Here is a 22,414-nt window from a genome sequence, read left to right on the forward strand (position 1 = left end):
CATTGAAATTATTTTTTTCTGTCATTTACATGTGTAATTATAACTGAAAACAAAGGAAGAACAAAACTGTTTAGAAAAAGAATAATCGCAGGTCCCGTAAATTGATTGTAGGAGATGCACTATATTGTTTAACAATTTTAATATGCAATCAATGACTTTTGCTAATCGATTATGTGTGGATAACCATGTTGTGAATAAGAAGATCGATTATGAGAGAAATTAAAAATAAGTATTTTAGTAATATAGTTATAATTTAATTTAATATAGTTATAATTTAATTTAAAGATAGTGTTTTTATTTATTTAATATATTAAATATGATTAAATTAAGTATTTGGATATATATATATATATATATATATATATATATATATATATATATATATATATATATATATATAATTTAAAATTTTACAAGGATATACACGTAATTATGAAAGTTTACAAAGGTATAGATGAAATTTTCCTTTAATATTTTTAATCAAGCTTTGTTTTTACCTTTAGACAATGCAACATACAACTACCCATGAGTGAATATTTATTGTCTCAAAAACTCTAAAATTTTAAGAACAAATCTGAAATCCGATGAACAGTTCTAGAATTTCAAGCAAAATTTTTATTTTTACTTAAATTTAACAAAAAGTTAACCAATATAGTAAATATGAACTATATTTAATATTAGGGCATGAAATCAGAAATTAGATTGAAAAACTGTGATATTAAATTTTAAAATTGACATTTTGAGACATAAGCAAGAAGATTTATTTAGAAAAAAAAAAGGAAAAAACAATATAAAACTCTGAAATTTGAAGATCAAATTTGAAATAGGACATTCAAGAGTAAGTGGTTATTTTTCAAATATCAAAAAATAGTTATTTTCTTTAAAAAGCTCATTATGATGGTTGGTTTACTCGATATCCCTATTGTAAATACAACGAATGGACATTAAGGTTTTTAAAATGACATTTAACATTTTTTCATTTCACGTATATCTAAAGTTAATAGTTTGTTTTCATTTAGAGCAACAAAGGTAATCTAAAAGTAAAACCAAATTAAAAAATGTGTTGATATTAAATCATCAAGATAATTTACAACTTTTAAAATGTTTATAAATAAAAAATAAAAAATAAAAAAATAAAAAAAAGTAGACAGGTTATAACTTGATGTAATTTATAGTAAAGTATGTCGTGAAACTAGTTGTTCATTAACTTGTTTGTTCGTAGCATAAACTCAAATACAAAATTGAATTTTATCATGTCATAGATACTAATTAGTGAATTCTAGTAAATTATGTCACTACACCAATTTATGAATTTTGAAATTAGAAGGAAAATCTACATTAATAAAATTGATATCTATTTATTATGACATTTATTATAAATATTACATATCAATATTATGTGGAATTTAAAAAATTAAATAATTAATTAATTAATTAAAAAAACCCATAAATTATCATATGAAAAAAAAAATTAATAACTACAAAATAAATATCATTACTAATGTCCGAAATTGTGATTTCAAATGGTCCAATATCATTGTTTTTCGATCAAATATCATATTTAAAACATTTTCTCCAATTTTATGATTTTGAAGAAACTTTATTTCAGATAATTTGAATTTACTCAAATTTATCGTTTTAGACAATTTGGATCTACATAAATGTTACAAGATTTAGACCGTTGTTCGTTAATATGTGATCTTTATATATTGGGATATTGATTAAACTAGCCAAACAAAAATAACAAAATTTTGTGTTTTGCAAAAATGATTATCTTCTCTTAAATGGGTTATTCTAGACATTTTCTTGAAATTCCTTCTCATTTGTACATAAGTTTTCAGAAAAGCCTCTCAATTCATGTCTAGATTATACATTATCAAAATGTCTCGTATCTATCCGTTTCATCAAATGTTTGATTTTAAGTAATTGTATTTTATGTACTATTTGTTGTCTGGTTTTTTTTTTTTTTTTTTGGTTAGATTCAAGTAAAAAAACAAAGTATTTTCTCAAAATTTTGAATATATTTCGGACTTATTTTTTAAATTTTGGAGCAGTTTTTTTTGTCTGGAGTCTAGATTTTTTATTCAAAAAAAAATCTGTGAAAAGAAACATTCTACTAAAATGACCCAGCCCAAACTGTGGTTATTTTTCAAAAAAATAAATAAAAATTGGTTGCTTTCTTTAATAGATACCCCTTATTTATTTTGAGGGTACTTGTAGTTTATTTAATAAGTGTGAATTACCAACATGACAATGCAATTAAAAAAAGCACCAATTAACAATATAAAAAACACATAAATAGAGGTTTTCTAATTTGAAAAATATTAACACAAACCAACATGGTTTCAACTATGAAAAAAAAAAGAGAAGATTCAAGTTTTCAAGACCATTCTGTAGATTCGTATATTGAAATAAGGAAACCATAAAAATAAACAATACGAGAAGAGAAGTGTTATACTTTTCAGCCGAGTTTGAGGGCAGCAAATGACTTGGCAACATCTATTGCTTCATCTACATGCTTTATATCAGGTCCCTGAAAGAAAGTAGAATATTGTCATAAACAGATAATATTAAGTGCTGAATGTATGTATAAACGCTGATTAAAAAATATTTGAGAAAATAAAAAAGCATCAAACTTAGGTAAAAGGAAGGAAAGCCTCCCTGACTTTTTATATTAAATGGAATGGATGGAATGAAATAAGAAAAAGGTAATGAAATGAGTCATTACATTCCATGATCATGTATGATAGGAATGGAATGGATTTTTTATATAATTATATTATTCAACAATAATCACAGAATTTAATATTTACAAAACTTGAAAAAATAAACATAACAATACTATAAAATGTAAATGGCAATAATTACCTGGCCTTGAGCAAGACCGCCTTTCCCTCCACCGCCTTTACCATCTAGTGGCTGCAGTGCCGCCTTGAGCCACTCCAACACCTTCAAATGCTGACTTTTATCACTTTTTTCGGGTACACCCGCACAAATTAAAGCCTTCTTTGATACTTCATCAGTGCTAAAAACCATCACCGCCATTCCCTGCTCACAAAACCAAAATTATTTTTAAAAAAAAAAAATTGGATTTTTTTTTAAAAAAAAAAAAAAAAAAGGACAACCTACCTTTTGCTCCATGACTTTCACAACTGCTTCACGAATGGCAGCAGTGTCTGAGCCAACTTCAACATGTGAAATGCAGAAAGCCTTTCCTTCAGATAAAGCAACTTCTGCTGCTTTAGTCGCACTTTCAACAGCTTTCTGTATGTTCTCTTCACCCATTTTCTTTTTATTTTTTATCACTTGATTCTGTAAATACAAAACCACCCATTTTTATCTTTTTACTTTCACTTAAACACAAATACAAATAGAATCTAACTATTTTCTCTACTGATTGTTTAAAACCGTCATAATTTTTTTCACTGTTTAGAAAGAAGGAAAAAGAAAACAATTATTTTCCCAGTTAATCTTTCACTCATAATAGCCACCCGCTCATATTTTTTTACCTTATATCTTGAGCTTATAAAATGCTTACAAGTTTCATTTCACATATTGTTGTTATTGGTATAGAAATGTAAGAAATTGTAAGTATAAGTAGTTAGGAACATAGTCATTTTGGGTTTATATATTGCTATTATGGGTAAAAACATGTAAGTGCATTGCTATCATGAGCAATAAAAAAAACACATTGTCTATATTGGTAAAAAGAGTAAAGTTTGTTGCTATTTCCTGTAAATAATCCAAAAATAATAGTTCGGTGGCTAAATCGATAAGTAAGTGAAACTGTGTTATGTAGTTATGCTTATCCCTTTTAAAACCCAAAAAATAGTTTTTTTTAACTAGAAAAAATATTTATGTTGTTAAAAAAATATATATATTTAAAAAGGATGAAAGTAGGTTGTGTTTTTCTTACCTGTAGGATGGAGATTTTTGCCTTTAGATCAGCCTTCTTTGCTGATGAAATAGCTGCAGACTCTACTTGACCATTCAAAGATGATACTTTCTGAAACAAAAAAGAACACATAATTTTTTCTAAAAATATAAATACATTGCTAACATAGGTAAAAACCATAGAGTATGTTGTCTAATTGATAAAAAAGAGTAAAGTGTGTGGCTATTCCCATTAATTTTCCATAAACTAAACAACCAACCTGTTCAAGGAGACTTCCTTCCAGCTTTGATGCCTGATTGACTTCCTCCTCGAGTGCAGCTGCTTTTTTGATAGCCTCAAAAGCATAATCTGTAGTAACAGCAGTAACTCGCCTAATCCCCTTGGCAATTCCCTCTTCAGATAAAAGTGCAAATGCCTTCGCCTCTCGTGTGTTTGAAATATGTGTCCCTAAAATATATCAAAAAGACTTGATATAATTTATTAAAAAAAAGAGCGCTATAAAGCCCCATTTGTAATGAATGACATAACAAAACAAAACAGACAAGACCACTTGTATTGTGTTTAGCATGCTTTGGTCTAGATTAATGATAATGGGAGAAAAATTACTAAGAATTAAAAACATTTTACTCTTGCCACATCAGATTTCGATTAACATGTATTAACACAAACCTTCTCCAATGCACAACCTTTTCAAAAGTTTATTTTTCTAAAATTTAAATTATTGATCCTTGTCAATATGAAATATTTTATCAAGCAACACACAACATATTTCTCAATGAAACATTACTTGGTGCTAACATTTAAATAAATAAATACATCATAATGTAAGTCAGTTATAAAAAAAATCATTCTAATTTCAAATATTCAATATTGGTGTTACTATGTTTTTTAATGATAAACTTTTTAAAAATATATTCATTATTCTTTTGTAAAATTAATAAAATAGATTAACTAGTAAAAATGAATAAAGATTTAAGACTTAAGGATGATTAATGGGGTAAAAAAAAAACGGTTAAAGGAGAGAGTGTGGTTAATGCCCTATAAGGTAGGACACGGACTTGCTCTCGACCTCTTGTTTGTACAAAAGACGTTAATGCCCTCAAGTCATCAATATTAAAATGCATATATACCTCCGCAGAGCTCTGCAGATATGGATTGCCACACATCATTTTCAGGATTAGCCAAGAGTTCATCAACTTTTCGACCAATAGCAACAATCCTAACTGGATCAGGATACACCTGTATATATCACCAATTATTTTTTTTTATTTTCTGTGATTTTAAAAAAAAAAGAACAAAAATTAAATAGTTTTATACTGCTTACTTCACCAAATACAGCACGTAATCCATTGACACGTTTTGCATCAGCAAGGCTTGCCTCCTTTGCAGAAACTTCTAGTTCAGCTTTAATTTGTTCATTCACAATGGATTCGATTTTGCGAAGATCTTCTGGCTTTACTGGCTTTCCTGTAGAAATTTTATATGTATTTTTTATTGTTAATGCAAAACATGTACTTTTAAATATTTGTTTGCTATAGCATCCTACTTTCAGTTCTTTCTATAAACCTTTTTTCTTACTATGGTATATAGTACTTCAAAGAAACTACAAATATATAGCATTGTACTTTTGAAACAGCTACAGAATTAGATTTTTCAAATATGATGTTGTGACAGAAAGTAGAATGATAAGCTTTACCATGGGAAAAGTCAAATCTTAGTTTTTCAGGAAGAACAATTGATCCTTTCTGGTCAACATGTGTTCCAAGTACTTCCTACAAAAATGATGCAGTGTTAGGGAGTTTGAGAATGATCATCAACCACAGTGACAATAAAGAAAAATTAAAAAATCAATAATTTTTCAATTACCCTTAAGGCAAAATTCAACATGTGTGTACAGGTATGGTTAGGAGCAATGCGCTGACGCCTTTCATAGTCAACCTAAACAACAAGATATTAATTCCAAAAAGGTGAAACAAAGTACAACAAAGCCACCATAAATATTAATGAAAAAAGTGTGGAGACCACCCTAACTACCAATATGGCAATTTACTTTATTACTTACCCATAATTGCAACATATTTGATTTCTAAACCAATAATAGCAATGTACTTTACTTTTTCAGTTTTCACCTATTATAGGAACATACTTAAATTTTGCTATCAATAAGAGCATTGTACTTTATTGTTACATAATGCCATTATTTGTATAGATATGTAAGTATGTTGTTAATATGTAAGTGCATTGTGAGTAAAGAAATGTAAACATATAGTTAATATGGGTAGAAACTAATGTACATTGTCTATATTGGTAAAAAAGAGTAAAGTATGTTGCTATTTCCTGCAATTTGGCTTACCTTACAAACTACTTCATCGCCCACATGGAAAGTGCCAGACTTCCCACTAATTTTACCAAGATGAATCACATAACCAGCGTAAACTTGAACATTCACAACTTCAAATGATCCAGATGAGCCTCCAAGTACTCCAGTATCAAATATCTAAAACCCCAGTAAACTATGTCAGATTTTATAAAAAGAAACATATAAATTATGTGGTACAGCTCAATGCCCATCATATGGTGTGATTTACATAAAAAACACCGTTGCATGTCTCATCATTTGTCTAAAAAGATGGTTTTACTTGATTGAGACAATAGTGATGAATAGGTCAATAGTCAAACACTAATGACTAACCTGACCACCTTGCTCAGCATAGAAACTTGTGCTTTCAAGAATTATACCAACATCATCACCAACAGAAGCAAGTTCCACATACTCACTACCCGTGTAAATGGCTTTTATCACAGTTTTATGGTCCTGGAATTTTTATAAAAAAAAAATGATATTTTTAGCAAAATACTAAGTTGACATATGGTGAATGAAGTTATATAAGTAAACAGGCTTGCCTACATACCTTAAACCATGTAAACTTGAAACTATCATTTGTTGTAGCAACCCCTTTCTTATGCAGTGCTGAGGTGGCATCTGCATCCATGACAATCATAACAGCATCTTGCTGTCACAAATATTACATTAGCAATGAAACTACCAAACAGGGATTCAGTTATTTTTTCATGGACACACGCAAGAAAAAAGAACACAAAATGAGGAACCTTATTCTGGGCGTTTCTTGATCTTTCTCTGGCTTCATTCATTGCAATATTGAAACCATCAACATCAACAGTCAACCCTCTTTCTTCTGCCATCAACTGGAAAAAGAAAACATATATGTTTATAATAGAAAACAAATGACATAAAAGTAAGTAGTCAAAAGAACCCTCCACACACCTGAGTTAGATCCAATGGAAATCCAAAAGTATCCCACAACAGAAATGCATCATGTCCACTAAATATCTTTCCCTGGACATCTTGAACAGTCTTCTTAAACTTCTCAATTCCCTATATACACAACCATGGCCAATTTAGTCATTGTATAAATCTTGTATTTTCCTTTTCATTTTTGTTGTTATTCCTTGTTAAAACAAGAGACTTTTATAGAAAATTAGAGATAACTGTTTAAAACAATAGCCTAGTTTAATTCTCTATACATGCAAGACAGAGAAAAGATGGCAATTCATTCACAACCATTTTCATTTTTTCCAATTTGATTTTCAACCTTTTATGTAACAAAAATAAGGATGTAAATAAAGATCAAGCTTACATGGAGTAACGTCCTCCCAAAGCTTGCTTCCTCTTCTGCTATAATCTCCCTGATATGTGTCTCTTGTTGCTTTAGCTCAGGAAAAACATGACCCATTACATCCACCACAACTTTTACCAATCTGTTTCCATCATAACAAAATATCACCAGAAGTTGCATATACTATAACATACAATGTATTGTAACCCTTCAATATGATATTTCTATTGAGAGAAAAAAAAAACCATGTATTGCAATATACATCATATTGTTGATTTTGAATCAAACTTTCAAAATTTACCCATTGAAAAATCCTTGTTGTGCTTTCAATACTTCTGTTCCATAACGTACAGCTCGCCGAAGAATGCGGCGCAAAACATATTCACGCCCTTCATTGCCTATAAAACAAGAAAATTTATACTATTATAAAACTCAGAACAAGTTATATGGCACAATCAGTCATTCGGGTAAAATAATAAAGAAAATTAAACATACATCTTATTGAGTAATACTAAAGCAAACAATTCAGACAGTGGATTTAACCTGGACAAGAACCATCTGCAATGGCAAATGAAAGAGTTCTAATGTGATCAGCAACAACTCTGTATGCCATATCAATTCCATCCACATCATCTGGCCCCACTTTGCCCGAATATGGTCTGGCACCGGTTGACTAGTCAAAAGCAATGGAAGTCAGACAATGTATATTGCAATTTGCAACTAACATATGTAAAGGAGTGTATTTGTATGTGTTCTTGCAGTTTTTATATTACCTTCTGGATAGCATCAAAAATAGGTAGAAAGACATCAGTGTCATAATTGCTCAGCTTGTTCTGAAGAATCGAAGTCAATCTTTCAAATCCCATTCCAGTATCCACGTGTTTAGCAGGTAGAGGTTTCAAGGATCCATCAGCTTCCCTGTTAAACTGTGGAATAGGAAAAACAAACATGAACCACAATGCCAATGGAACATAAGAACTATGATTGCTTAAAGATGAGACAAACTTCAAGATCTTTACCTGAATAAACACATTATTCCATATTTCAATCAATGTAGGGTCATCATTGTTAACTAAATCCGCAGCATCACGACCACCAATTCTATCAAAGTGTATTTCAGTACAGGGTCCACATGGGCCAGTGTCCCCCATCTCCCAGAAGTTGTCCTACCAGAAAATGAATGGAGCAAACATGATTAGTTAGCTGAAACCTAAGCATGATTAGAACAGATGAAAAAACTTACTTTACAACCAAAAGGCAAAACTCTTTCGGTTGGCAGATATTTGAGCCATATCTCTCTGGCTTCGTTATCAGCAGGAAGGCCCAGTTTTTCATCACCACCAAAATAAGTAGCATATATTCTATCAGTAGGTAGCTTAAAAACCTGTAAACCAATATAAATGGCACAAGTCATGGACATGAAAGAGTAATGGTAAAATGAGATAAAAAGTTGTGGTCATTACCGTTGTTAGAAGCTCCCATGCCCATCCAATGGCTTCTTCTTTGAAATAATCACCAAATGACCAGTTACCAAGCATCTCAAAGAAGGTATGATGATAAGTGTCTTTGCCAACATCATCGAGATCATTATGCTTCCCACCAGCGCGAATGCACTTTTGAGTGTTGCATGCACGAGTCAGTTTGCTCAATGATGTGTTAGGATCAGCAGTACCCAAGAAGATAGGCTTAAACTGGTTCATTCCTGTAATTCAAAGTTATCGCTGTTAGATATCATGATGGATACCTAATTTCAAAACTAAGTACCATATATGTACACATGTTCTATTTACTTGATCAGTTTCTGGATTCCAAATATCAGTTGTCAAATTAGCATTCAATAGATATGAGTTATCTAAAATTACGTGAAATTAGCAATACGGTCATATAGCAATCAATCAGATGAGAAGAGATTAACATACCAGCATTCGCAAAGAGAAGAGTGGGATCATTGACAGGAACGACAGGACTTGATTTCCAGTAAACGTGATTCCTTTCTTCAAAAAACTTTACAAAAGTATCTCTAACTTTGTTGGCCGGCCACTCGACCTCCGCCGCTGCTTGCGAACCCATGGTCTTCACGCAGGAGGAATCTCGCACCGAAGCAACAGTCGAAAAATTGAACCTACCTAAAGCAGACAGGTAATTCTTCCTACGAAGATTTACTAGTAAACAATCCGCCGCTGCTGCCACCCAGAATGATAAAGGAGATGCAAACGAACAAGTGACGACCCGACGGCAATCGAACGCTAAATTAAAATTACGAGTGATGTGAACCCTCATCCATCTGTATACGATTTCCAGCAACTGAAGCAACGGCAGCAAGGTTAGGTAGACGTGTTGACCGGCGGGAGTTCAGCTACGTGATGCGGCGGCGATGATAGCTGAAGGTTTAGGGGAGGATCGGATAACTAGGGAGCACCAAGTTTACACTTTTTCTAGCTTTAGAGACGACGTTGTTTTACGATATTGGGCCTCAAAACTCCGAATGCTAATCCAATGCCCTATTTTGATTTTGGAAAAACTTGGGCTGTTTGTAGGATCAAATTTTTAAAATGTCTCAAAATTTGTAGGAGAGTGTTACTGTTGGATTTTGTAGGAGATTGTTACTTGTTGGATCATTTTACCTTTATTTTTTTGTTTAATCGAATATTTCTATTTATAAAATTGGGAAAATGTTGTAGCCCAATCATATATTATTTTTTGTTTTAAAAGGTCCTTTATTTTATTTTTTTGCATTCTAGGGACGTAAGTTTGTGTTTTACCTTATTAAATCGGGGAACGACTACATTAGATGCCGGTTTTACCGGTTACAATAAACTTATTTGGTTTTTTTTTATATTTTTTAAGAACTAAAATTAAAAGAAAAATCCATGTGGCATTTTTTTTTTTTGGAAATGCATCTACTACGAAAAAAAAAAACTATTGTTGCTTTCAATTATTTCTTTCTTTTAATTTCTTTGACCTTCTTCTCTATTGACTTGCATCTATAAACAAAAATTGGATTTGAGATTGTTCTCGATGAAAGGTAAAGAAGCAAATCTTTTATACACAAATATACAATCCTAAATTTTAAAACGGAAATTTTTAGTTTAACTTTCTATTTTGTTTAATTTTGTTAGGAATTTGGGGAAAGGGGGAATACTCGAGCTTGACTGGTGATTTGAACCACCATAGAATGTCGTTGATATCCATAAGCAAGTCACCATCTCCAGACAACATCCACCTGCTGTAAATTCAACGTTCATCTCCACCTTCACTTCGATTTTGTATTTGGGTTTTTTTGAATCTTCGTCTCCAGTGATAGATCGAATATGGTTTATGTGTTACTGTTTTCTAGGATTCTGAAGAGGAAGATGGTGGATTGATGATGATAGATCGAATCTTCACCTCTACCTTCAGATTTCATCTATACCACCAAATCTTTATCGTCAAATCTAGTGTTTTTGGAAAATCAGTATTTTGCTGTATTTTTTTTTGAAATCAAGATCAAAGAGGAGATTCATCTATGCTTTCGTGTTTCGTTTATTCAGAGTGGAGCTACCAATTAGACATGTTCGATACTATGCGATTCAAGCTTTTTTTGGTTGAAAAAAGCTTAGTTCTGGAAACTTTTTTTGTTGAAGATGATTTGAATGTTTTTTCTCCAGTAAATCTGGGTTTAGACATCATTTTATCGGATCCCAAATTTTAGATTGATTTGAAAGTCCACCTTATTATTAATTTACATTTATATTTTTGTATCTTGTTCTTGTTTAGATTAGAAATGAACAAAATATGTTCTGGGATTTTTTTTATAACAAAGATGATGGTTTGAATGTTCTTTCTTCATCTTCTTTGTTTAAATTTTCTTAAATTTCCATTTTTGGTTTATTAAAAGTTTGCAGAAGATGGTTTGAATGCTTTTTGAAGATGATCATGATTTGAATGTTCATGCTGATTAATTTTAGTCCTTATTTTAAATTAAAACATTTAGAAGGTTGTGGGTGTGCACATGGAGAGTGCAAACATTTTGTTGTTCTTCATTTGAATATATATATATATATATATATATATATATATATATATATATCATAATCATAAATACTTATAAAGCTAACATTTTTTCTTAAATCTCATGCATTTGAAACCCCAATAAAAATTTGCCAACACCTCATGCATTTGAAACCCCCACACTCTTTCACCTTCAAAGTAATTAACCACACATAATCCTATTCCAAGAAAATCACACACTCTATAAGTTCAACACCTCATGCATTTGAAACCCCCACACCCTTTCACCTTCATTATATATGTAGTTGTCACACCCCCGAACCAGACGGCGGAAACGTCCGAGGGCTCGTGTGACTTAAATTGAAATATCATCACAATGAATATACATGAAACATAACATAAACATCACCATGCATTAATACATTACAACTGTCATTGTTCACATCAAATACATTGTTTACATTACATAATCCCAAACATAAATTGTTTATCAAATGACATCACACAAAAGACATTCAGACACACGCTTGATAATTCTTCATTCTAACGGTTACCTGAGAACACAAGTTATTTTGAAAACGGTCAACATATATAATGTTGGTGAGTTCATAAGCAGGTTTGATATGAAAATGTTTTGTATTGTTTGTAAAACCCATAAAATCCGATATTTTCTGAAACAGGAATTGTTTACGAAAAAGGTGTGATGATCCATAAGTATACTTGTGAATGATTTCAAAACATGTAAAAGTGAAATGTTTTTCATAATAGTTTCTTGTATTATAGTTGTTGTAAGTAAAAGTGAATAATGTTGTTCCCCCGGAAAACCCGATGTTTTCCGATATAAATAGTATGATAGTTTTGTATTATTGTATCGTCACAGCATATGAACATGATTTCCCAATGATTACTTAGATGGTAATGGATCTCTATGTGAGTCATTATAACCATGCATAATAATGACTAATTCGCCTGTCTTGGCATTTTATCGAATGTCGGTCTTGAATTAATATTTTGTCACCTTAGACTGGCCGAGTATAACTATAGCGAACAGCTTAGGTGTGGGGGAGTCACCCCCGTATAGATCTATACACAAACTCTCGCTCTCCCTCCAGGAGACTTTGATTATAACTACAAACTACGACCGACACTTATTGGTGTCACCCGTTATTTCTCACTAAATCCAAAAGAAATTGAATAACATTGTTTTACAACCCGATTTATGTTTACTTGAATAAAGGTAAGCCTAACAGACGAAAAGAAGAGGACTACGGAGGCCCACTAACTTTGTATGTTATTACAGGCTGTCGAGTATGCTACGGACACGTTATAGCCCATTAAGCATATTATGAATGTTTAGGGTCTTATTAGCAATGCAAATTGACCATTAATGCCTAATAGCATATTAAAGCTGATAAAGGCCCACTGGGTATGTAATTGGGTCACCGGAAACCCAATAAACATGTATGATTATATTGGGCCCGATAATCATGATATTGGGTCATAAAGGCCCAATAGCACGAATAGAAGATATTTGAGCCTAACCATTGAATCATTTATAATTTATTGATCTTAAGTTCGTAATGTAGCTATTTGTTGTAAGCGAAATGTTTATTCGAAGTATTAAAATACTCTGATGTTTGATTTATAACGAAGCTTTGGTTATACGTATATATAGGGAAAAGTTCAATAGAGAACCATAATTATTGGTTCTTCAAGGAACCAAATTTTTTTTTCAATTTCTAGAGCTTATTCTTTATCGAAAAAAAAATATATAAATATCTAAATTCATATATTAACATTGTGAATGTGAAAAATATTTTTCGGATTCACCGTGTAAATCCGGATTCACATTGTGAATTTTCAAAGATTCACATTGTGAATTTGACGTAAAAAAAATCGAATTTGATATCATTAGAAAAATGATAAAAAGTTATGAAATTCTGTATTTTTAGTTTTTTTTTTTTGATAAAAAATAAGTTCTAAAAGTTGAAAAAAAGATTGGTTCCTTGGTTAATTATGGTTCTCTATTGAACCTCACCCTATATATATATATATATATATATATATATATATATATATATATATATATATATATATATATATATATATAAAACCATGCGTTATAAACTTAATATTTTTAACCCAATAAATTAATATTCGTCTAATTGGCCCAAAAACATTTAGTTTGGCCATTTCAGCTCCTTTATCTATAAAAATGGCACTTTTAGTCCCCTTTTATGAAAATTGACATTTTTGGTCCTTAAACCGTTTTTCTTGACGTTTTAGACCCAAACTTTATTTGAAATAATAAATTCAGCCCAAAACTATTGTATTTGCCATTTCCAGCCCTTATTTGAAAAAAGTTTACATTTTTGGCTCAATTTCCGTAAGTTTTAAAATTTTCACCCCAAAGTCGAAAACTTTGCATTTTTAGTCCAATTTTTACATCAAAGTCATTTTTAGCCCTTAAAACAGTTTTATTCACGTTTTAAACTCATAGTTTGTTAACTTTTCCATTTCAGCCCCTCAAATACTTCATTTTTCGCAACTTTGGGCCCAAAACTTGTAAGGCCCAAATTTAAAGCCCATTAAGCTAAAATTTATGTTTTTAACCCCTAGACAAGTGTTATTTTCATAAAAGTTAGATTTCTATGTAAATAATACTTTTTTGTCCTTATAAAACCGAAAATATCATATTTTACCCAAACTTTGATTATTTTTGCAAAAAATGACACTTATAAGGATTTTGACTTTGTTTTCACTTCTTAAGCCTAAAGATCCTTAGATCTTTGAAGTAAGTTGTTTATTATGTACATTGTTTATGTATTCTTCACACTTTAGCCATAGATTTCAATATTTAGCAAATGATATCATATTTTCACAACATAAACCAAAGAAATCACATATAACAAGCATACACACATAGATCAACGCATAGTACTTGTATTCTCCCCCAAAAACAAGTAAAAACCGAAAACAAGGGGGTATGAACTCACCTTGATTTGTTGCTCACGGTTTTGAAGAAGAAATGGAAGGGGTTGAGGTGATTCTCGGCCCTAGCAAGCTTTTTGAGAAATCTTTGGGCTTAGATGGGTTCTAAGAAGCATGATCATGAATTTGAATGAATTAAGAGGAGATTTTTGATCAGATATAGAAGTTAATCCATGGATCTAAGTAAAAACTTACCAAGGATTTGTGATATGAGTGAAGAACCTTCTTGGAATGCTTGCAAATCTCGAAATTTTGATGGAAGAATGAAGGTGTTCTTGAGAGGATTTTGGAAGTATTTGGAAGTTAATTAAGTGTATGTGTGTGTGTTGATTCTCTCGGCCGAGAGTAGAAGAAGAAGAAGAGGGGAGAGAGGTGAGGTGACATCGCATGGATGTCCACCATGCAATAAGGAGGTGGCATGCTCACAATTTTCCTCCTTAATCCATTTTATCTTAATTCTTCTTCTAATTTTTTCTTTCTTTTTAAATGGGCCGAGAATTGCATTAAGAAGGGAAGAGGATTCATTTTGGCCCAATTCTTGATCCTTACTTGATATCATGAGGTCCATAAAGAAGTTTTCGGCCCATTGGGCCCTTAGGGTGGTTCACAGCCCAATTAGCATAAAAGATTAGGTTTGTGGCCCATTAGGGCTAATTAGATTAGTTATGGCCCAACAAGGTTAATTAGGCTAGTTATGGCCCAATAAGGCTTATTGGAGTAGTTTATTTCCATTTTAGGCCCAATATGGCCCAAAAATGTCAAATCTCATGAAGGTGGGTTGAATTAGAGCCCAATTAAGGGTTCTAAGCCCAAACTAGTCAAATTGGAAACTTATTGGTCCATTAGGCCCAATAAGGAAATCCTAGTCCATAATGGACTTAAACCGGGATTTTTAGGGTTTTCCAATCTTTTGTTGACTATTTGAAGTGTTTGCATAGGGTGATTGATGGAACTTTGGTGTTATTGAATAAACATCATGCATACTTTCAAGTTTTAGTCACAAATGTTATCATTGTTAATGTTTACAAAAGCATTAGAATTCCTAGTTGTGACAGTAGTTATATTAGTACATTTTTCTTACAAAAAGTCGTCATTTGGTTGAAGATATTATGATTCAAAAGTTTTCATATAGTCGAAGCATTCACGATCCAAATATGATGATTTGAAGAAATGGGTTATGTCGCATCGATGGTAATTGTAATATGATTTTTTTTATTTCAACCAAAACAAATGAAGCTTTTCTATTCTTTCTTTATATTCAATTTCTCATTTGATCTTTATATGTGATTTGTATGTATTACTCAATCTTGAATGTGACTCTCCAAACATCAATGTTTTGCTTGTAATATCTTTCTCATTCTTCTTTTTCAAGAAAAACATTTTGATTGCAGGTTAGTGAAGAATTGTCATCAAGTTTTTATCGTTGAATGGTGTTAAATAAAGAAAGAAGATTCAGAAAACGGATAATTGAAAGGATTAAAATGATGCATCAAAACCAATTATTTAGACGAATATAATAATAATAATAATAATAATAATAATAATAATAATAATAATAATAAATACACATTTTCAAGTACCGTATTTATTTGAAACTCACACTACAACTCAAGAGTTTTCTAATTTATGTATATTTATTAGTTACAACTTAAGAGTTTTTAACTTATGATTATTAATTAGTAATCACTAATAACTTTTTATTTTCCTTTCTTTTATAAGGTTGTAAAGTTTTGCTCATTAAAAACATTAATGTATTTGAAGAGATTTGTGATTTAAATATGAAAAGTTAATATAAATGTTATAATAAATGTTTTAGTGTTTTTATGTTATTAAAAGTTGTAGTGTTTATTTTTCATATTTTTTTTATTATTCGTTGTATATATATCTTTTTTAATACAAATGTTATAATAGATGTTTTTGTATTTTTATGTTACTAAAAGTTGTAGTTCATGTTTTTGTTTATACATTTTGTTACCCGTTATATATAGATTATCATACGTTTGATATATAATTTACACAATTTTAAACGGTTGATAAAGTTATCAAATAATTGTATATATTACAATGACTTAAAAATTAAAACTATAATCATCATATCATATCATATCATACTATATTATAAAGGAAATATTTTTCTTTCACCACATTTATTTGAAACTCCTAACTTTTCATATTTCCATACAATATGCTTAATTTATTAAGTTAAATATGCTTTTAGTTGTAAACATTATCATAAATGGAAAAATTTGTGACTTATCAATATGATATACTTAATTTGTTAACTTCAATATATAGTTAAATAAATAACCTACATTAATATATCAAATAAGCTTCAAAATTTAGTGTAAATTTTAAAACCTAAAGTAAAATATCAAATAATGTTTAAAAAAAAATCAATATATATTTTTTAACATAGTTAAAAGGAAAACATTAAATATAATAATTATAAAAGAACCTAAATTGATGAATCGAATTAACTAAAAGGTGTCTGAAAACTATATTCTAATAATATATTTTTAACATGCGTCGCGCTACGCACGAGAATTCGTCTAATATATATATATATATATATATATATATATATATATATATATATATATATATATATATATATATATATCTTTACTATATTATTAAACATATTACATGTTTCTTGAAATTTAAGAGGTACAATACCTATTACCTCATGTACAACTTATTATTACTGGTGAATCGTTTACGGAATTAATTTGGGAATTAAACAACATTTTTTATTCATATACTTACATTTACTCGCTACAACCCTAAATGAGTCTTCTTCATCGAGAAACCCTAAAGCAGCTTCTTCTTCCTTTCCTTTGTTCTTTCGTGATCTCGGCGCCGATGACTTTCGACATCCTCTTAACAAGCAGGTATTGCGATCATCAATTTATAATTCAATCAATCTTATAAATTATTCAGATTACTGTTTACCTTCTGATTTCCCCTAATATTCTGCGTTCCAATTAGTGGAAAATATCATAGTATTCGTACACTACATCTATGAAGCATGCCATATCCTTCATCTTCACAAATTTAGTTGACTCTAACTCTAATTGTACATGGAGCCCATTCGTAAAAACCTTTTCATTTGTACTTCAGATTACGTTGCTTTTGAGGGCAATTCCAAGTCTGAACAAGATTGGGAAGGCTTTATTAGGTAAGAAGAGGCTTTTTCACTACTTATTTGTTTGATCTGCCATTAATAACAACGTCGTTGATTTGTATTTCCCTATGTTAAAAGCGCTCTATATTTTGAATTTAACTTCTGTACACACACATTTTTCTACTGAATGTATTGTAAGATCTCCAACACATCACATCTTCCATACTTACACAAAATTATGAACGAATTACTCACACTTACAATTTCTTATGCAATTTTTTGGTGTTCTTCATTGTTATCTCATTTAACCTCAAGTATGACATTGAATTGCAGGAAGCGTAGCAGAACAATTGTTGGATTTCAACAATAGAGAAAGCATCATGGGAGAAATAAGCAAAAAATGAGAACGAGTATAGCTCCAATTACAAATATTAATGAAAACATAAAGGTATGTTTGTTTTAGAGCTGTAGTTCAGTTTTTTGATTTTGTTGATGATGTGTTTTTCGGCGTTGGAGTTGGTCTTCCGTGTACAGTGATGGAGTGTGGTGATATGATTTACAGAAGCACATTACAAAGATCGAATGCCTTAACACTCACAATCACTGGTACTGTTTTGGTTGCGAATTGGGATTCCTATGTTATCTAAATTATGAATTTCCAACAACGGTGTTTGAATTTCTATAACAAATTATCTATATTTTACTTTTTTTACACTACAATTTTCCATGTAAGAAAACTGATTATTCATACAAATGTAAATTTACTTAACTACCCCTAATTTTAAACAGGAGCAACATTTAGCAAAGGATTGAACCGTGGACTAGGGACTTTATCAGCTGGTGGACCGCTGGCAGTCAAAGAGTGTGATGATTTATATGTTATTATTTCACAAAGCCAAAGTGAGAGGAAAGGCCGTTTGGATTCTATGTTTTTATCCTTGGTTGGTAAATTTATGTTTGCTTAGAAGAAACTTTCTTTAATATTAGAGATTTTTGGATGGAATAGGTTAATTTTCTTATCCCAACGATTTTATGGTAGAGGTTTTGGTTAGGATATTCATATATTTGATCGACTATTCAATTATGGTTTTCGATTGCAGTAATGGTGGGTGCTATGAAGAGGTAGCAAAGTTAGATGTTGAAAGTTAGTCAAAGGATTTGTGGTGGTCTGGTTCACTTAGGGCATCATATATGGAGTCGAGAATAACTATTTGGATGCTTACGGGTATGTCAACGATCAAAACAAAGTCGGATTAGCCCATGTCAGTAGCGATGTAAAGGTATTGTGAAGTTAATCTTTTTGTGAGCTAATTAAAATGATCAACATGTTGATTAGTTGATAAACAAATAAAATCCAAAATATCTGTCAGTTTCTCCAATTTCATATGTCATGTGTTCTTTCTCTTCTTTCTGATTTCATTCCTTGCTCTACATCCATAGCGACCGCATGTGACATTCAAACTCAACGTGGAGATCTGGTGTTTTATTTAGACAGAGCACCATCTCCATTCTCCTGTTGTCTATAGGATTCACCTCTTTGTCCCCTTCATATTATCATATGTTCCTCTCATTTCTATCCCGTTTAGTATATTGATCGGTGAACAAGTTGACTGATCTAACAACCTCTCTTTTTAATTGTCTCTATCTTGGTAACAAACTCTCACTAAGTAGATATATTTGGCCTTACACATATATTTTTCCCCTTTACTTGCCCCTTTATGCTATAGATCTATGGTGAAACCAAAAAAAAACGTTTACAATTTTTTAAGGTTCTTTTTGTTAGGGTTCATGGTGTAACCAATAAATAACACTGTATTATCTGGTGTGAGGAAGAAATAACAACTAACTTTTTGTCTATGTAACTTGCTATGTATTTTTTATATTGCAAGTATAATTTTAAGGATAAATTATGAGTTACAGATTACAGCTTTCAAATTTTGTTAAAGCGCCATTACCTAACGTTATCTAGACATGGTTAACTCTTTCCCATTTGAATTTTGTTGTCTTGCAGACATGGTTAAAACAAATTGTTCATGCCTACAGGTTTGTTTCTTATCAGGCTGTAAGTTTTTAGATCATTTTTAAATAAAATTTAATTTTAAAAAATATATATATTTTTTTGTAAAAATAAGTTTATAATTATAAATTAAAATCACAAGGAACAAATTTTTCAACAGTCTGTATATTATTAGAGTGAATTATAATTTTTTTGAGATGATAAAAATGTCCTTAAACAAAACTCAGAAAAAAAAAGCATTTCAGAGGGACCAAAATTTTCATTTACTCATAATGAATCATTAAACTATTTTTTAATAAATTTAACTTTAGTTGTTTATATTATAGGATTTTGCTTTATATTAGAAGATTGTGCTTATAATTTATCTCTTATTAAAGCATTGAACTTTGAAATAATTATACAATAATAGCATTGTACTCTTGATTTTTTCATATTAATACATTATATTTTTTTATTATAATGTTGTGCTATTTCTTGTAATTTCTCCTTTGTTTTGTAGCAGGTTAATATCAGTTTACGATCGGAGAATAGATCGGACTCTACATAAATATCAAGGAATATTTTGAACTGTTAACGTTTTGCTGAATTTTTTATTTTATTTATGATTCTTAGAAGTGTTGTGAATAAAAAAACTTATGAAACTACTTCAAAGATATGAACCCACAACCAAAAGCTAAGTAATTTTTTTTTTCTTTTTTAATGTTTATAGAGATGTAATAAAAAAGTAATGCATTATTGATGGAACTACTTGTACTGTAAATCTGCATTATATTGAGCCACAATTATACCAATTTCTAATTATTTTGTATTTGTTGTAAGCTTTCCTAAGCATAAGATTCTTATTTTTGGAGATTAAGTTTATAATTAAGTTTGTTTTGAAAAGTTGACTTATTATGATTATTTAATTACTTTCTATTTAATTTAATTTGTCAGATACGTAATAATACTCCACGTGTACTAAGTAATTGAATTGAATTCATTATGTCTCTTAATTGTGATTAAAAACATTAAATGATGATTTTAAGTTGTCATCAATTCAATTAAATTATTTTTGTAACATACAGTTATGTTAATGATTAGTATGTTAATCAATTAATAAAAGTAAAAGATATTGAAGCTAAACTTGCAACCAATGAAGTATAACTGAAATATTTTATATATTTTTTGTTTGAACAAATATTAGGAAATATAAAATACAGAAACATCGACACCCACTCTTAACCCTCTCTGTTGACAATACCGAAAAACGAAAGAAAGTTGTGCATATGATCACCTCTCATCTCTCTTCTCTTTTTTGTCGAAACAAATTATCTGCCGCCCGCCGCTTTGCGCGGGTAGACGGCTAGTATATATATATATATATATATATATATCCACGTGGATACTACTCAGCGCCACATCGACACCTCCACTTCCTACATTACACTTCATTTAATGACAAGACAAAGGGTAACCGGGTTACCCTTTCACATTTCGAAAAAAGACCAATTTAACCCAAAATAATCGACTTTATACCCCTAAAAAGCAAAAAAAAACATGAATGAACTTTTAAACCAAAAGTCAATAGTTAATTGGGCTACAACGACATTTTCCCTATAAAATAACCATAGTACCTTCCTGAATAAATATAAACACAATATAAATCCAAATTTAACAAACAAAATTGTTTTGTTTTGGATGATATTGTTATAATTAAATATATTTTTCAAAATACAATGTTCTAATAGAAAGAGGTGAAAGTATGATTGTAAGATGCATTCATTGTATGCACATGTTTAGCATGTTTAGTTCACTCGTTTGCATTGCAATTCAATAATTAACCATGTATTTTACTCGCTTTTGGGATAAAATTTGGCGCACTTCATTTCCACATTTTTTATACCATTTCAGGCGGTTTCGGGGGTTGGAAGTGATTCAGAATGGTGAAAAAGGGTCAATAGCAAAGTGACGGAATTTTCGGAGCTCAAACGAAGAATTCAAGATTTCATCATAAAAGGTTTGACACAGGGCGTGTCAAATTAGGCATAAGGCTTCACACGAGTCGTGTCCTACTTAACACAGATCGTGTCATTCCAGTATAATTCGACATGGTGTCGTGTCAAACGAGGAGTTGGGCCAAATTCAGCATTGTACTTTGGAGACAGGTCAAAATAAGGCAATATACTTTGAAACCACATGCGGTCATGTCATTTTAGCTATATTTGACATGGGGTTGTCTCAACTACCTTTTGGCCGTTTTCTTTTATGACCTATTGTGGGACTTTTAGCCATTTTGGACATTATCTCTCATTCAAGGCGACCAATGGGCGCTTTTTGTAGAATGGTTTAGCTATTAACTTTGAGGAGATCAATTGGAAACATTTTATTTCATCTTTGTAAGCAACTTTGATACTCTAATTTCATTTCTAGACTTGTTGATTATGTTTTAGTCGTGTGTGGCTAGAATCCTAGGTTTTTCAATTTTATGTCTTGATTTGTCATTTGTGGTTAAATTATATGAAGTAATGTTCATGTTCAATCTTTATTTAGTGAAATCGATTTTGTTTCAACAAAGAGTTTGATTTTAATTTTAATTCTTATTGATCATTTTAATTAGGGTTTGATCATTCAAGTTATCTAAATTGCAAAATTTATAAGTGTTTTGTGAATTAGAACTAGCAACGAGCATTAAATTGACTTCCAATGAATGATTTTAATGTAAATCATATTCACACATTCTTACGCTCCCGAGCTTGTGAGGAATATCGGGTGTTGGTAGG

At 30.5% G+C, this 22,414-nt stretch overlaps 1 protein-coding gene across 1 annotated transcript; it reads right to left on the bottom strand.

Moving 5' to 3' along the window:
- Positions 1 to 2,259: 2,259 nt before the first annotated feature.
- On the bottom strand, positions 2,260 to 9,959 carry ALATS (Alanyl-tRNA synthetase). Its single transcript, XM_079058620.1, has 22 exons — positions 9,453 to 9,959; positions 8,997 to 9,235; positions 8,777 to 8,917; positions 8,553 to 8,699; positions 8,307 to 8,459; positions 8,077 to 8,206; positions 7,835 to 7,931; positions 7,555 to 7,675; positions 7,182 to 7,292; positions 7,007 to 7,102; positions 6,808 to 6,909; positions 6,588 to 6,710; positions 6,249 to 6,392; positions 5,762 to 5,833; positions 5,592 to 5,667; positions 5,220 to 5,362; positions 5,026 to 5,134; positions 4,155 to 4,342; positions 3,917 to 4,006; positions 3,130 to 3,312; positions 2,869 to 3,048; positions 2,260 to 2,533 (listed from the first exon to the last, which is right to left on the bottom strand). Exons 1-22 carry the CDS (start codon positions 9,811 to 9,813, stop codon positions 2,462 to 2,464), a joined length of 3,078 nt encoding a protein of 1,025 aa, XP_078914746.1. The 5' UTR covers positions 9,814 to 9,959; the 3' UTR covers positions 2,260 to 2,461.
- Between the last annotated feature and the right edge of the window lie 12,455 nt (positions 9,960 to 22,414).

Source organism: Lactuca virosa, chromosome 7, assembly GCF_052849685.1.
Source record: "Lactuca virosa cultivar CGN04683 chromosome 7, Lactuca_virosa_CGN04683_v6, whole genome shotgun sequence".
In the NCBI taxonomy this organism is placed as follows: domain Eukaryota; kingdom Viridiplantae; phylum Streptophyta; class Magnoliopsida; order Asterales; family Asteraceae; genus Lactuca; species Lactuca virosa.

What these genes read in the sequence shown, in the direction of transcription:
- ALATS (XM_079058620.1), bottom strand. Translation starts at nt 9,813, where the DNA reads ATGAGGGTTCACATCACTCGTAATTTTAATTTAGCGTTCGATTGCCGT. An exon ending in ATGCTGAGCAAGGTGGTCAG is followed by an intron (nt 6,393 to 6,587) that starts GTTAGTCATTAG and finishes CTGGGGTTTTAG; the next exon opens with ATATTTGATACTGGAGTACT. An exon ending in TACGTGCTGTATTTGGTGAA is followed by an intron (nt 5,135 to 5,219) that starts GTAAGCAGTATA and finishes TGATATATACAG; the next exon opens with GTGTATCCTGATCCAGTTAG.